Below are 14,309 nucleotides of genomic sequence, written 5' to 3' on the forward strand. Positions count from 1 at the left end.
AGCTGGACCATGAAACCATAGCGAATGATGATGAAGATCTTGAGGTTTAACTCCACGGGAGATTAAATCCGCTGGATTATCCTTGGACGAAACATGTCTCCATTGATAAGTTTGAGTAAATTCTTGAATTTGCGCTACTCTGTTGGATACAAAAGGCTTCCATCTGCTTGCTGGCGATCTGCGCCATGCCAGAACTATTTGTGAATCTGTCCACAAATAAACATTGTCAATATTAAGTCTCAAAATTGGGAGAGTCTTGTTGATTAATTTGGCCAATAAGACTGAAGCGCAGAGTTCCAATCTAGGAAGAGTGATTTTCTTGATCGGGCCGACCCGTGATTTTGAGCACAGTAAGTGAACTTCGGTGTAACCTTCTTCGTTTGCTGAACGAACATACAAGCAACTGCCATAATTTTTCTCCGATGCATCGGAAAAGCCATGGATTTGTATATTCTTGACACAACCAGGTGTTAGGATGAAACGTGGTATTTGCATTTCACTGATGACTGGTAGCTGAGAATGAAGATGAACCCATTCAACTTGCAGGCTATCTGGAAGTGGATCATCCCAGTTTATGTTATGAAGCCACAACTGTTGTAAAAAATACTTATACATTACAGTTACTGGTGAAAGTAGTCCAATTGGATCAAATATCTGGGCAATAACACTGGCTACTTGACGTTTGGTTGGTTTGTGTGACATCATGTTAACAGACTTGGCTCCAATGTTAATCATGAAAGTGTCTGCCAAGGGATTCCATGAAATTCCTAGAGTTTTAACACCTTCGGTATGAAAATGAATTAGATTTTGAGTCTCTCTCAGTGATTCTGGAATAGTGTTGAGTACTTCAGTGCTGTTGGAGCACCACTTTCGTAAGATGAATCCTCCTCTTTTCAGAAGTTCTGAAAGATCTTGATAAAGTTGTAACGCACCTTGCACGCTACTGCTTCCTTCAACGTAATCATCAACATAGAAATCACGCTGCAACACTTGAGATGCGTGTGGGAAGTTAACTGCCTCATCTTCGGCTAACTGCTTCAGACATCTGGTTGCTAATAAGGCACTTGATGTAAGCCCATACGAGACCGTATTCAATTGAAATACTGTTATGAGTTCCTGAGGAGAGTTTCTCCACAGAATGCATTGCAGTGGCCTGTCATCTGGATGTATGTGTATCATTCTATACATTTTTGTTACATCAGAAACCAATGCCACCTTGTGAGTTCGAAATCTCAGAACAATGGAAAACAAATCTTCCTGTATGGTAGGTCCAACCATTTGTATGCTATTTATTGATTCACCGCTTGTTGATGGCGAACTCCCATCAAAAACAACACGTATTTTCGTTGTACTGGAATCCTTGAAAACACAATGATGCGGAATGAAAAATTTTGTGCAGTCATTTGTTTGTACATCATTTAAATTTCCTATGGGCTCCATGTGTCCCAACTGGTAATATTCTTGCATAAATTCTGTATAATCAGCCTTTAATTGTGGTTGACGTTGAAGCCTCGTTTCTAATTGGTGTAATCGAGTTAATGCAGTGTGTGAGGAGTCACCCAACACTGAACGATCCTTACATAATGGCAGCCTGACCGTATAACGGCCACTTTCATCTCGTGTCACATTTCGCTGAAAATGTTGCTCGCAAGCAATTTCTTCTGGTGATTGCAGTTTCGTGTGGATCTCCTCTATGATCCAGAACTGTTAGAGCTGCGAGCTGAGAGAATCTTCCTTTCTCGTGAAAAATGACCTAGTAATACTGTTGCTAGAAGATGTTGCTGGAATCTTCCCTGCAATAATCCATCCAAACTCTGTGTCTTGAAGAATGGGGAAATTTCCTGGTTTTGTTCTCTTTTCAGGCTTCATAACGGTAAAGAAAATCTCTGCACCAAGCAGAATCTGTATTTTGCCCGGCGAACAAAAGTTTGGGTCTGCTAAACGAATATCTGTTGGAATGTTCCATTCAGATGCATCAAACTTTTCTGAAGGCATTAGCCCTGTAATGGTTGGCAACACTGAGCACGAAATACTTGTCGTAAAATTGCTATTATTAGATCTCAGAAGGATCTCTACTGAATGACTCGATTCAGCTGACGAATTGTTGATTCCCTGAATGGGAACTCGATGCTTTACCTTTCTAAGACGATTACTTTGAACGTCTTCAACAATGAAATTATTCTGACTCGCCACGTCCAAAAGAGCACGACAATTGACCCAATTGCCCACTATATCTTGTACTTGAACAATTGCCGTAGCAAGTAACACCTGTGATGCGGTTTTCTGCTTAATTGAACAATAAGAAACCTGAGGTGCTTGATCTGAATGCTGTGAAGAATTGCTTGTATTGTTTACCATTGACGTGTTCACGTGACCCCCAGATGACATTTCACGCTGCTGGTTTACATTGGATGTACCTTCATCTACATGAAGTAAAGTACTATGCTTCTGTTTACATCGCTTGCACACTCCATATTTACACTGAGCCGAAGCATGATTGTTGCTGCTAAGACAGTTAAAACATACGCGATTTTCACGTAAAAATTTATACTTTTGTGAAATAGAAGCTTTCTTAAAGGCTTCACACGAAAATAAGCGATGTTTATTTGCTTTACAAAACATGCACAATGAAGAATCTGTTGTAACATGACTTCGAAGATTGTTGACATTTAGCACTGTACTGTTTGTGCATATTTGTAGATGATTTTGTTGCTACCTTGTTACCTTCACTCGTAACTGGATTAATCTTTTCAAGAGCCTGGCATCTGTGCTCTAGAAAACTAAAGAGCTGATCTAATGTGCTAAATTCAGTATCATTACTTTCTAGTTCAAATGCTCTTCTCGTTGCAGGATCGAGATTTGAAACAAAATGCTGAACTAAAATTATATCAGTTAACGACGTGTCTTCAGCTATCATTTTGAGCACTGAAATAGAGCTAACTTCAGTGTTTGTAAATGCACGAAGTTCCTGACAATTCTCCTTTACAACTGGATTGATATGTAAAATATCATTTACATGTGACACTGCTATCAACCTTTTATTGTCGTATCGCTCATTGAGTTGCTCCCAAGCAATAGCGTAATTTGCTTCTGTCATTGGCAAATTTTGAATTAGATGTAAGGCCTCGCCTTTCAACGATACGCGCAAATACTGAAACTTCTGAACATTTGAAATATCTACATTGTTGTGTATCAGCGACACGAACGTGTCCTTGAAAGACACCCACTGCATGTAATTACCGCTAAAATGTGGTAATGCAATTGCCGGAAGTTTCACCTGCATACTTCCTCGTGATGCAGATTGTTTAGTTTCAGGGGAAACTGGCTTTGTGACATGCTTGTCAATCAAAATTTGCATTCTTGTTTTCAAATCAAAGTACATACGTTCAATTTCTTCTCTTGCCGCGTCATGTTCACCTTCGACTGATTGTAGTTCAATGCTGTCTTGAACGTCCTCTAATTTTAGCTAAACCTCGTTTAAATGCTCCAAGCGGGTCTTGATTGTTAGAATGTTGCTTGATGCTTCATCGTAAGTATCAACATACGAAGCTATACGTTTGGGGTTTACGCTTGCATGCATTTCTCTCTTTGATAAGATGCTGAATGTCGGCCATGGTTGCAAGGTAAGGAAAATTCAAGGAAGGAAATGTAAAATGAACCAGACTTACTCACCGATTTGCTTCTTTGATGCTCGCGTAGAAAGTCAATCCCTCCTCCCACGACGGTGGTGAAGAAACAGAGAATGCATCATCCTACGACGAAACAAGAGTTCCTGAAACAGCTGATTCCACCGTACCGTGACGATTGATGCTACTGTAATCGCAACCGAGTTCAAGGTCACTGCAAAATTCGTTGTAACAATGTTCGTTACGAAAGTGCGGAAAACATGTATGCGTACAAACGAAAAACACTGTTTTTTCTGTAACACTGTCACAATTAGCACTGTCACAACTGATGATCACTGACCTGCACGAAACAAACTATCACCATATCCGGAATACGGAGGACCATAGATGTTTGCAGATTCCTTCCAGGTAACACCACGAAAGAAAACTAGCACCTCTGGGGATGACACCATTATGAATACCTTACCATAGGGCTGGAACAATGGATACAGCAACGAATTCGATATGATACAAGTGTTTTAATTCACTTAGCATTATACAGTAATTAAATACGTTTGCACACTGAATAAGATACACAAAAGCCCACATCCGATAGGCTAGTTGAAAAATGTTCTTCCTGCTGTCGCGAGCCGACATGCACCATGCCGCTGTGTTCGAATATCACAGTCCCAGAATTCCGCGTTCTTGCAAGAAGCTCCCAGCGGGAGTAAAATAAAAACAAATGAGGAGCGGAAAGCAATACTATTTACAATCTTCAACAGCACTTTTTACTCAATCCATAAAATCGCCAGTCATGAATCCATCAAATGCTGCACATTATCATTATTGATTGCAAATGACAGATTGGCATGGCATCGGTCATCACATGTCTAATTATGACTCTCCCATAATTTCTTACATAGTTTTCTCCCTCAAAAGTGCATTTCTGGAAAAATATTTAATGCTGCCTTCCGCCACTTATTAATTTATTTAATTATCTGTATGGAATAAATTGATAATATTAAGTGTTGAAAATTATATCAATATATATATAGTGCAGCAAACCCGGTGTAAATATCTCTTACGGTTTTCATGATATAAATTTTCAAAGTTTGGTTTGCATGACTTGAAACACTGTAGCAAGTATTTGGATTAAAATCTATAATAAATACACAAAATCACACCAGATCTGTTGGACCCAAGTCGTCATTAATGTAGCCATCATTATAGTGTTAAAGTGTTCGAAATCCATGCATATATATTTTGTTATCAATATACATAGACCTACTATACTTATAAGTGTCACTTATATAATATCAGTAACAAAAGTTAATGTACATTGATAAGGTACTGAGTTTTAAAATGATACGATTGAGTTAATCATGTTTTTCTTACATATTTATTAAATCTGTAATATTTGTAATACCAAATATATTTTCTGTATCTGATAGAAATTAAATTACCGTGTATCTCTGAATGCAAGATGACTCTGAATCCAAGACGACCCCCCATTTTTCAACAAGGGATTACAGAAAAACTATTTTCAAAATTTATTACAAGTAACTGAAGGAGACAATAAAAGTACCGATACACAAGAAATAAAAACAGATACAGACATCCCTTAGTCAGATACAACAATGCTCAAAGCACATGCGAACATTCAAGGCTAAAGCGGTAGACGTAGCAGTGGGTATAGTTAGAGCTTAATGGAAGCTTGTGATTCTGTTCAGTAAAGAAAAGAAAAACTCTACATCATGTGCTGCGAAAGCAAGATGACCCCATCCTTCTGGGCATGAAATTGCGGCAAAAAACGTTGTCTTGGATTCAGAAATATACGGTACATGTTCTTCTTTATGGGACTATGAATAAATAACATATGTGCAGGAAAATGTAAAACCTGAAGTTACCGTAATATATATATATATATATATATATATCGTAACGCCGATCTTTCTTCTTCAACTTGAAAATGCGATATAGATCGCGAAATATAGAATAATTTCTCTTTGTGTGGTAAGTGTTTACTGTCTCCTTCGTCATTAGTGTTTATCTGCCCTTCTGGCACCTTTTCTGATCCTATTCCTGTGTTTTTGTTCCTTTTTGGATATGAACCCTTTTGTGTACAACTCACGCCAACTCTCCCGACTCCGGTCACTTATTATTTCCTTCACCAAATCTGTTTGTCACACACGTTTCTTACATTCATGCCTCTTATTAGGCCTAACTCCCAAAAGCCTGACACCCAAACTCCCTTTCTCAGCCATGCCCCCCGATATTCAACCCAATATTCGCCCCCTAGGGAGAACTTTTGCTGCCGAACTAACCCTAACCATGTACAGATCACAGCTCCACCGGACTCGAGAACTCTCGATTTCCATCCAGTCCCTCACCAAAATCCTCCTACTGACCCCAGGCACCAATAACAACCAAATCAACACACTCTGGAACCTTTCCCAGTCCATAGCCCACAACCTCAACCAGAAACACCTGCAAAAACTTTCCATTCTCTGCCGACAAGCCCTGAATGCAGGATGCACCCTCCCCCTCCCACCACAACACCACCACAAAACTGCATGTCCCTTACTTCCAGATCCACCCTTACCTCTACCCACTCCACCCCAACCTACCATCTCTAACCATGCCCCCCCCTCCCACCACACCACAGAAGAGCACCAGTCCTCGGACAAAAGATGCCCCCAGCACACTGACATTCCTCACCCCCTCCACCCACTGACTGCACCTCCGTCTTGAACCTTTCCAACCACAGCCTCACAACCACCGAAATTGACGTCCTTTCCAAAGGTCTTACCTTCTCCCCAGCCGCCACCCCTAACAATTTCTAGCTACTATTTGACATACAAACCTTCGCCCGCAGACTTAGGTGGACGTATTTTTGGGCCAAGAATCCCCCCTCCAATGCTAATCCCTCAGACATACATCCCAGTCTCCTCCAATTCTGCCCCCCTCCCCCCATGATCCCCCCTCCCTTCCCAACAACCACCCTCTTGAAAGATACATCACCTCTGTTGTCAACAATGTTTCTGACAGTACATACCTCCAAAACTCCTCTTCCCACCACAACCTAACCCCAACCCGGACATCAAAATCCTCCCTGCCGATAAAGGGTCCACCACAGTAGTCATGAACTCCTCTGACTACGTGGCGGAAGCCTCCCGTCAACTCTCTGATTCATCAACCTACAAGCCCACCACGGTTGATTCATCTACCACACACCTTGATAAAATTTGGGATTTTGTCCTCTCCCGAGGACCCCCTGAAGGCCTATCCAATTCCACCATCTCCTCACTCATACCTGACAACCCCCACACCCCCACGTTCTACCTCCTCCCGAAAATTCACAAACCGAACAACCCCGGGAGACCCATTGAGTCCAGCTACAATTCACCCACTGAACGCATTTCAGCCTTTCTAGACTCTCATCTCCAACCCCTCGTCCAAGCCCTGCCCTCCTACCTCCGTGACACCAACCACTTCCTTAACATCATCCAAAACTTACCACCCCTACCACCTAACACCATCCTCACAACTGTTGACGTCACATCCCTCTACACTAATATTCCCCATGCCCATGGCCTCAGTGCCACAGAATCATTCCTTAACTGCCGACGTAAACCCCACAATCCCAGCACTCACTTCGTGATACAACTAGCCAACCTTGTACTTACCTGCAACAACTTCTGCTTCGGTGATCAACATTACCTGCAGATACGTGGCACAGCCATGGGTACCCGCATGGCCCCCTCTTATGCCAACCTGTTCATGGGCAGGCTGGAACAGGAATTCCTTGACTCCCAGCAACTGAAACCACTCCTCTGGCTCAGATTCATAGATGACATTTTTCTCCTCTGGACACATGTCGAGCCCTCCCTCACTACATTCCTAAACCAACTTAACGACTTCACCACCCTCAAATTCACCTGGTTCCATTCAGAAGACCAAGTGACCTTCCTAGATGTGGACATCCACATTGCGGGAGACCACTTGGAAACCTCCATACATATTAAACCGACCAACCACCTCCAGTATCTCCACTACTCCAGCTCACACCCCTACCACACCAAAAAAGCCATCCCATTCTCCCTTGCCCTCAGAGGCCAGCGCCTCAACTCATCCCCCTCATCCCGCCAAAACTACAACCTACGCCTGCACCAAGCCCTAACCAACCGTGGCTATCCCTCCACCCTCATCAACAAACAAATCACCAGAGCCAACTCCCACAACCGCACCAAACAACCTAAAACCAACCCTCCAACCCTGATCACCCAATACCACCCCCATATTACGAAAATCAGACATACCCTCCACTCCCTCCTCCCCATCCTGCACAGTGATCCTGATACGAGGGACATCTTTCGGGATAAACCCAGGGTCGTCTTCCGTCGCCCCCCCAACCTCCAAAACATCTTGGTCGGAAGCACTCCCACCCCATCCACACCACTCCCCCCAGCTCACAGGTGCAACAAACCCAGATGCAAGACCTGCCCCATACTCATCACTTCCCCCACCCTCCTGATCCCCACAGCGGCAGGTGAGTTCACCCTTCACCCTAAGGGCACCTGCCACTCATCCAACCTAATTTACACCCTCATCTGCCAAATCTGCGGCAACTTCTACATAGGCGAAACCTCCACCCCCTTGAACCTAAGGATTAATAATCACCGTTCCTCCACCCAAAACTCCGATTTCACTGTTGCCATCCACACCAACAGCCATAACACCACCTTCAGTAACTGCTTCCGTGTTGCCATCATCCATCTTTTACCCCCCCCCCCCCCGCTCCGACACATCTTTCCGCAGGCGCTGGGAAAGGGCCTACATAACAGGCACGCACGCCACTATACCCCCCGGACTCAACCTAGCCAACCAGTAACCCTTTCCTCTCCTCCCCAAAATTACCCACCCACCTTACAGTAAACACTGGTGAAAGTACTTCTCGTCATCTATCAACTGTTTCTGGCAACACTGATCATAGAGACGCTACGGTCAGTATTCTGTGCCTCTACTCTTCGTAACGCCGATCTTTCTTCTTCAACTTGAAAATGCGATATAGATTGCGAAATATAGAATAATTTCTCTTCGTGTGGTAAGTGTTTACTGTCTCCTTCATCATTAGTGTTTATCCGCCCTTCTGGCACCTTTTCTGATCCTATTCCTGTGTTTATATATATATATATATATATAGAGAGAGAGAGAGAGAGAGAGAGAGGCAGGCTACATTTGTTATGTTTTGTTTAATTATAAAATTCAAAACATGACAAGTAATACCTAAAAGCTCACCCCTGATGCTCTTATCCAACAGTCAGTTTCCCTTCTTATACTTGCTTTTAACATGTAAAGTGAATATTCTTAAAACTTCGTTAAGTGAGATTCCAATCCTTGTATTTAGTTCAAATGTAGTAACCGTCTTATGCACATGTTTAAATACATGAATTGCCCTAATGACATGGTCTGGAAAATTTTGGTTCTTAGTTTGGAAAACCTGGTAAAGTCAGGAATTTTGTTTGTTAAAACTTCGTTAAGTGAGATTCCAATCCTTGTATTTAGTTCAAATGTAGTAAAAGCACTCCCACCCCATCCACACCACTCCCCCCAGCTCACAGGAATTTTGTTTTTACAAACTTGTAGACACTCTTATTCATGTGTGGACGACAAGTGGGCCAACACCATTCCAAGATATAGCCTCCCACCATTTTGTTGAAATTCCACCCTTGGTTTACCATTTCCTCTGATAGACTTTTTCATCCAGGGCTTTTGCCTGAGCATAGGCATCTGGTGATCTGAAATTAATGCACACTGGTGTATTGTTTTGTCTGTTGGTGCATCCTTTCTGAATTGAGCATGAATATGCCATTGAACACACACACATACAAACACACACACACACGTGTGTACATCCGTGCACGCACAAACAAACTATATGAAAAATTCGCCATGATGTTTAAGCTGCTAAAATCTTTCTCTTAGAGCTAAAAGTAATAGTGTCTAGGAGCTGGTAACAAAATCACCATGTTTTTGATTCTTCAACAGTTTCATCAAGGATAATATTTAATCCTTGGTTTCGTTCTCTGCTTCATACTGAAACTGCTTCTTCTCCTTTCGATTTCGGACATGTACAGTATTGCCCATATTTAGATCGTCTAGATCTAAATTTGATGCCAATTCTTTCACACCAACAAAGTAACTTTGAAACATTTCATCACTCCTGCTCTATTTGCAATAAATCTAACATACAGGTAATGGACAAAATAATATGAACACCAATGCAATTGCAGAAAACGTGTATTAGTAGGGGGTTGGGCCCCCCCTTGCCTGAATGATAGCTTGTATCCTACGTGGGATAGACAAATAAAGGTCCTGTACAGCGTGAACTGGAATGCGTAGCCACTCCTCGCACAAAACAGTCTCAAGTTCCGAAAGTGTCATTGGAGGTGGAAACCGATTACGCACTTTGGCCTCCAAAATACCCCACAAAGGCTCAATGATGTTAAGATCGGGGGACTGTGGACACCAGATGAGATGTTCTACCTCATCACTGTGCTCATCAAACCATGCATCAAAGCACCTAGCAGTGTGAATAGGGGCGTTATCATCTTGGAAGATGGGGCATGCATCGGGAAACAAAGTCTGAACCATGGGATGGAGGTGGTCACCCAGGATGGTGCAGTACTTCTCTGCTTTGATTCTCCCACGCAGGACGACAAGTGGGCCAACACCATTCCAAGATATAGCCTCCCACCATGTTTCACGGTAGGCACTAAGCAGTCAATATCAAATGCTTCAGCAGGAGTTCTCCACACATAAACACGTCCTGTGGTCTGAAATAATGTGAAAGACGATTTGTCTGACCATATCACATGTTCCCATTGCTGCTGTGTCCAATTTTTGTGCTCTTGTCACCACCTTCTTCGTGTCACTGCATTACGTGGAGTCACCAACGGTTTGGGGATGGCAACTCTGCCATGAATGTTCACAGAATGCAGCTCCCTTTGAATGGTTTTCGTTGATACAGGGTCCTGGAGGTGATTGTTCATCTCTGCGGTTATCTGGGTCAGTGTTGTCTTGTGCTTTCGAGTCACTATTGGCTTCAACACACGTCGATCCCTGTTGGATAACTTTGTTTTTCGCCCACTATTCTCCTTTGCAGACGTTGTCTTTCCATGTTGTCTGTAGGCTGTGAGAACAGTTGACACTGTGCTCCGTGCCACACCAACAAGTGTAGCTGTTTTTGTCACAGATGCTCCAGCCAGGCGGGCTCCTATGAGCATGCCTCTTTTGAAGTCTGAAAGGTCGGACATACCTGCATTTGATGGATAGCTGACTATTCGCATGCAACTCTCACACCAGCTTCTGATAGACTGATATGTTTGCTTTCATCGCCACTAGATGGTTGAAATCTCTGCTGAGTGTTGTTCCTTTTCCACGACGGCGTATATAGGCCTTTGCAAACCAAGGTGTTCATATTATTTTGTCCATTACCTGTATATCACATTGAGGTTAATGTTTTGTAGACATTCGATCACTGCATTTATGTGGAGTAAAATTGAGCCTTTTTCAAACAAGCTCAATATTACAACTTCCAATTTTTCAATCGGCTTATTTTTTTTTTGCTCTTCCAAATTTGCCACTCTGGGCTCCCCCCCCCCCCCACCAGCCCTGGTTGTATGATTTCAAGATGACAGTCAATATTCAGTGTCAACTAATTCCATTTTGATATCCTCTTTCATGAGGCTACTCTTAGATTATGTTGGCCCTACTTCTTACTGCAATGTTTTCCCCCCTCTTGCTTGTTCTCCAGATAATTTATTTCTGCTAAGGTTAAGGGGACAATGCCCACTGACCCCACTGTGGTTGCGCCACTGCATTCAATCATACTTTGCAATAAGCTGTAGATTTTAGTCCACCCAATGTCATATTTTTATTCTTATTATTCTCTTCCTTTCACTAATAAATGATTTGTACGAAATGTGTAGGACAGAATTTTCAAATGCAAATGCATTTGAGAATATTACTATGGTCATGATATTTGCACACATTTTGAAAAATCATATCAAGCAAATTAGTGAAAGAAAAAGGTTTAAATATGTATGTAAATCACAACGGAAAGTATTATGCATATGCTTTAACATTACGTGCAAGTGGGATGCACTTGCCAAACTTTGAGGGCGCTGCTGGATCTAGGGTTGCCAGACATTCCCTATTATCTTTAACTTCGCTGCTTCTAATTGAAGTAATATCCAACATGAAACCATCTCGTTTGTGAACTTAATAGTTAGTTTACACATTTAAAATGAAGCCCATTTTGTTACACCTCCTGTCAAGCATTGTTGAAACGAGACAGGAGTCGTTTTTCTTGGTTCTCTTCCGAACACGGCAAACATGAGTCAGATGCAGCGCCAACCATGCCAGCATAAGCTTCACCTGTATGGGGACAGAAATTCTTCCCAGGGGGACGTGTGGTCAGCAGAATAAACCCCCAGTAGTTGTTGTATGTTTCCATGACGACAGTACTCTACTCATTCATAGCTCCCCAATTTCCTCACAATGGTGGGTGGCCACCGGTTGCTTACACAGGTCGAAATCTCGGGCTTATTCCAGGAGGCTAGAACCTGCATGCATCCAAAGCATGGCACCTTAGATTGCATGGCCACAGTGCGGAAGTCCTTTGAAATTAATCGGAAAAAAACAATTCGCAACATCACTAGTACAAAACTAACAGACTTCCCAAAACCCAAGGAATCATTATGACTCACCCTGCATATAATATAGGAAAATGTAAAATTGATATTCCACTGTATTATCTAGTTCTGCTTATATGGCAGGAAGAAGTGATGATTATTATTATTTTTTAACAATTTTGAAATATTTATGAATGTTTTCTTGAAGTCCTTTTCAGCTCACAAGGTGGTCCTTGCCATGTCAAGCCCAAAATTCCGAGATATGCTGTACAGTGATGGATTAACAAAGCATTCTTTCAAATTACCAGATATGCAACCTGAGGTCTTCAAAGCTATGCTAGAGTAAGTTGCACAACATATACATAATATGTATAGTGAGGGAACCAAATAAGCCTAGCTAACAATAATTTCTGCTGACGACCTCTGTTGCCAAGTGGGTAGTACAGTGTGTTAACAGTCACTTATCCTTATTAGCCAAAAGTGGCAAAAAAGCTATGCTTAATAACATAAATCTAAACAAATCGACAATAATTTCTTTTTATTATTTTGCTCTGGCTGTCTTTTCAGTTGGTTTATAGGAGTAACTGGATGTAATTTTTTGGCTATGCAGTGTAAACATAAACTAGAAGCAGTGGAAACGTAACATGTTCATATCCATAAAATTATATGCAACTACTCCTACAAACCAACTGAAAAGATAGCAAGAGGAAAATAAAGAGACAATTGTTAGCCAGGTTTATTTCATTACGTAACTACTTTGATATGCTTTTAATGGAAACAACCATGAGGTAGCACATTCAAATAGTAAAGAAAAGGGGAAAAATTAAAGTTTTGATTCATTTAACGTGGTAAAGAAATAATCTATAAGGTTTATTTTTTAAAAGTCCTTAAGATTGGCGTTTCTCTAATATTCAAGATGAATTTGATCCTTCTTCAAAAACTAGAATCTGAAAATTATATTTAGAATAAGTAAGTTATATGCTGTTTTTGTAATTCTCGTTCCTTCTTTATTATTTCTTTGTGATTTTAGCACCGTTAATTTAGCTATGTGGTCATTTTATGACGACATATTTATCCCTAGTACTTCCAATAACCTGTCCAAGTGTGTTGATTGTGTAGCAAGGACTTTGTTTCTTTTATTTATTAAAATTTAACGTTGTTCGAGTTTTTGACAATGAAGCAAGGAAGGGAACATGTGAGGGCACTTTGGCACAAGCGAAAGGGAAGATAGAGAAGAAAACAAATGACTGTCCACATTAGATTTTGAATTTTCCTTAGTTTTTCTCATTTTGGTTGAATTGTATATACAGCACATTGGTATAACCTTTTATCTATCTTTGTGACCATGGTTACTCATATATGCAGACTAGTATTACTTTATTAGCAGTGTTCTCTTCTACCTTTAGTTCAACTATGCTATTTTTGGCCTGAAACTCTTTTGAAACCACTTTTCGGGCATCTTTGGGCCCATATTTCCATTCTGAAATCATTCTTCACTATGCAGTGCTTTGGGTCCATTGATTCCACATGGACTGGTCGAAAGTAGAGCAGCTGGTGGTTTCAATCGAGCCCCTGAGAGAGTTTGTGGCCATAAGTTTTCATGAAATTAGTAAAAGTAATGGAAACTAAATAATGCAATTAAATAATATTATATATGTAATATTATAATAATGCAAGTCTAGATGCCACGGAAAGTGCCAACAAGAAGGCAGTTCCCATGGCAGGTGGTTAGCATACTGCACCATTAAGCCAGGGGTCCTAGGTTGAAAACCTGGTTAGGTCATAGAAGTTTCAGTCAGTTTAATTTTTGCTGTTAACCCAGAAAGCTTGTAAAGTGATATAAAATAACCAACATTAGAAATATATATCGCTCGACAAGAGCAAAATGGAGATTGAAGGTTTGTGTACAAGCTAGAGTACTGCAATGAGTTTTTTTGCTCGAGCAGCAAATAGCACAGGTAATGCTAAATGGCATATACCGGGTGATTTTTTAACCTGAATCATTTGA

At 41.3% G+C, this 14,309-nt stretch overlaps 1 protein-coding gene across 2 annotated transcripts in view; it reads left to right on the forward strand.

Annotated features, from left to right (window-relative positions):
• The window catches only part of LOC146003576 (BTB/POZ domain-containing protein 6-like), a 43,474-nt gene that overhangs the window by 13,089 nt on the left and 16,076 nt on the right, over nt 1-14,309 (forward strand). For both annotated transcript variants that reach the window (XM_083141877.1, XM_083141876.1), the window contains exon 4: nt 12,510-12,643. In XM_083141877.1, the coding sequence (XP_082998003.1) occupies nt 12,510-12,643 (134 nt within the window). The remainder of the gene's footprint in view (nt 1-12,509; nt 12,644-14,309) is intronic.

Source organism: Lepisma saccharinum, chromosome 20 (genome assembly GCF_977018435.1).
Source record: "Lepisma saccharinum chromosome 20, izLepSacc3.1, whole genome shotgun sequence".
NCBI classification, from domain to species: domain Eukaryota; kingdom Metazoa; phylum Arthropoda; class Insecta; order Zygentoma; family Lepismatidae; genus Lepisma; species Lepisma saccharinum.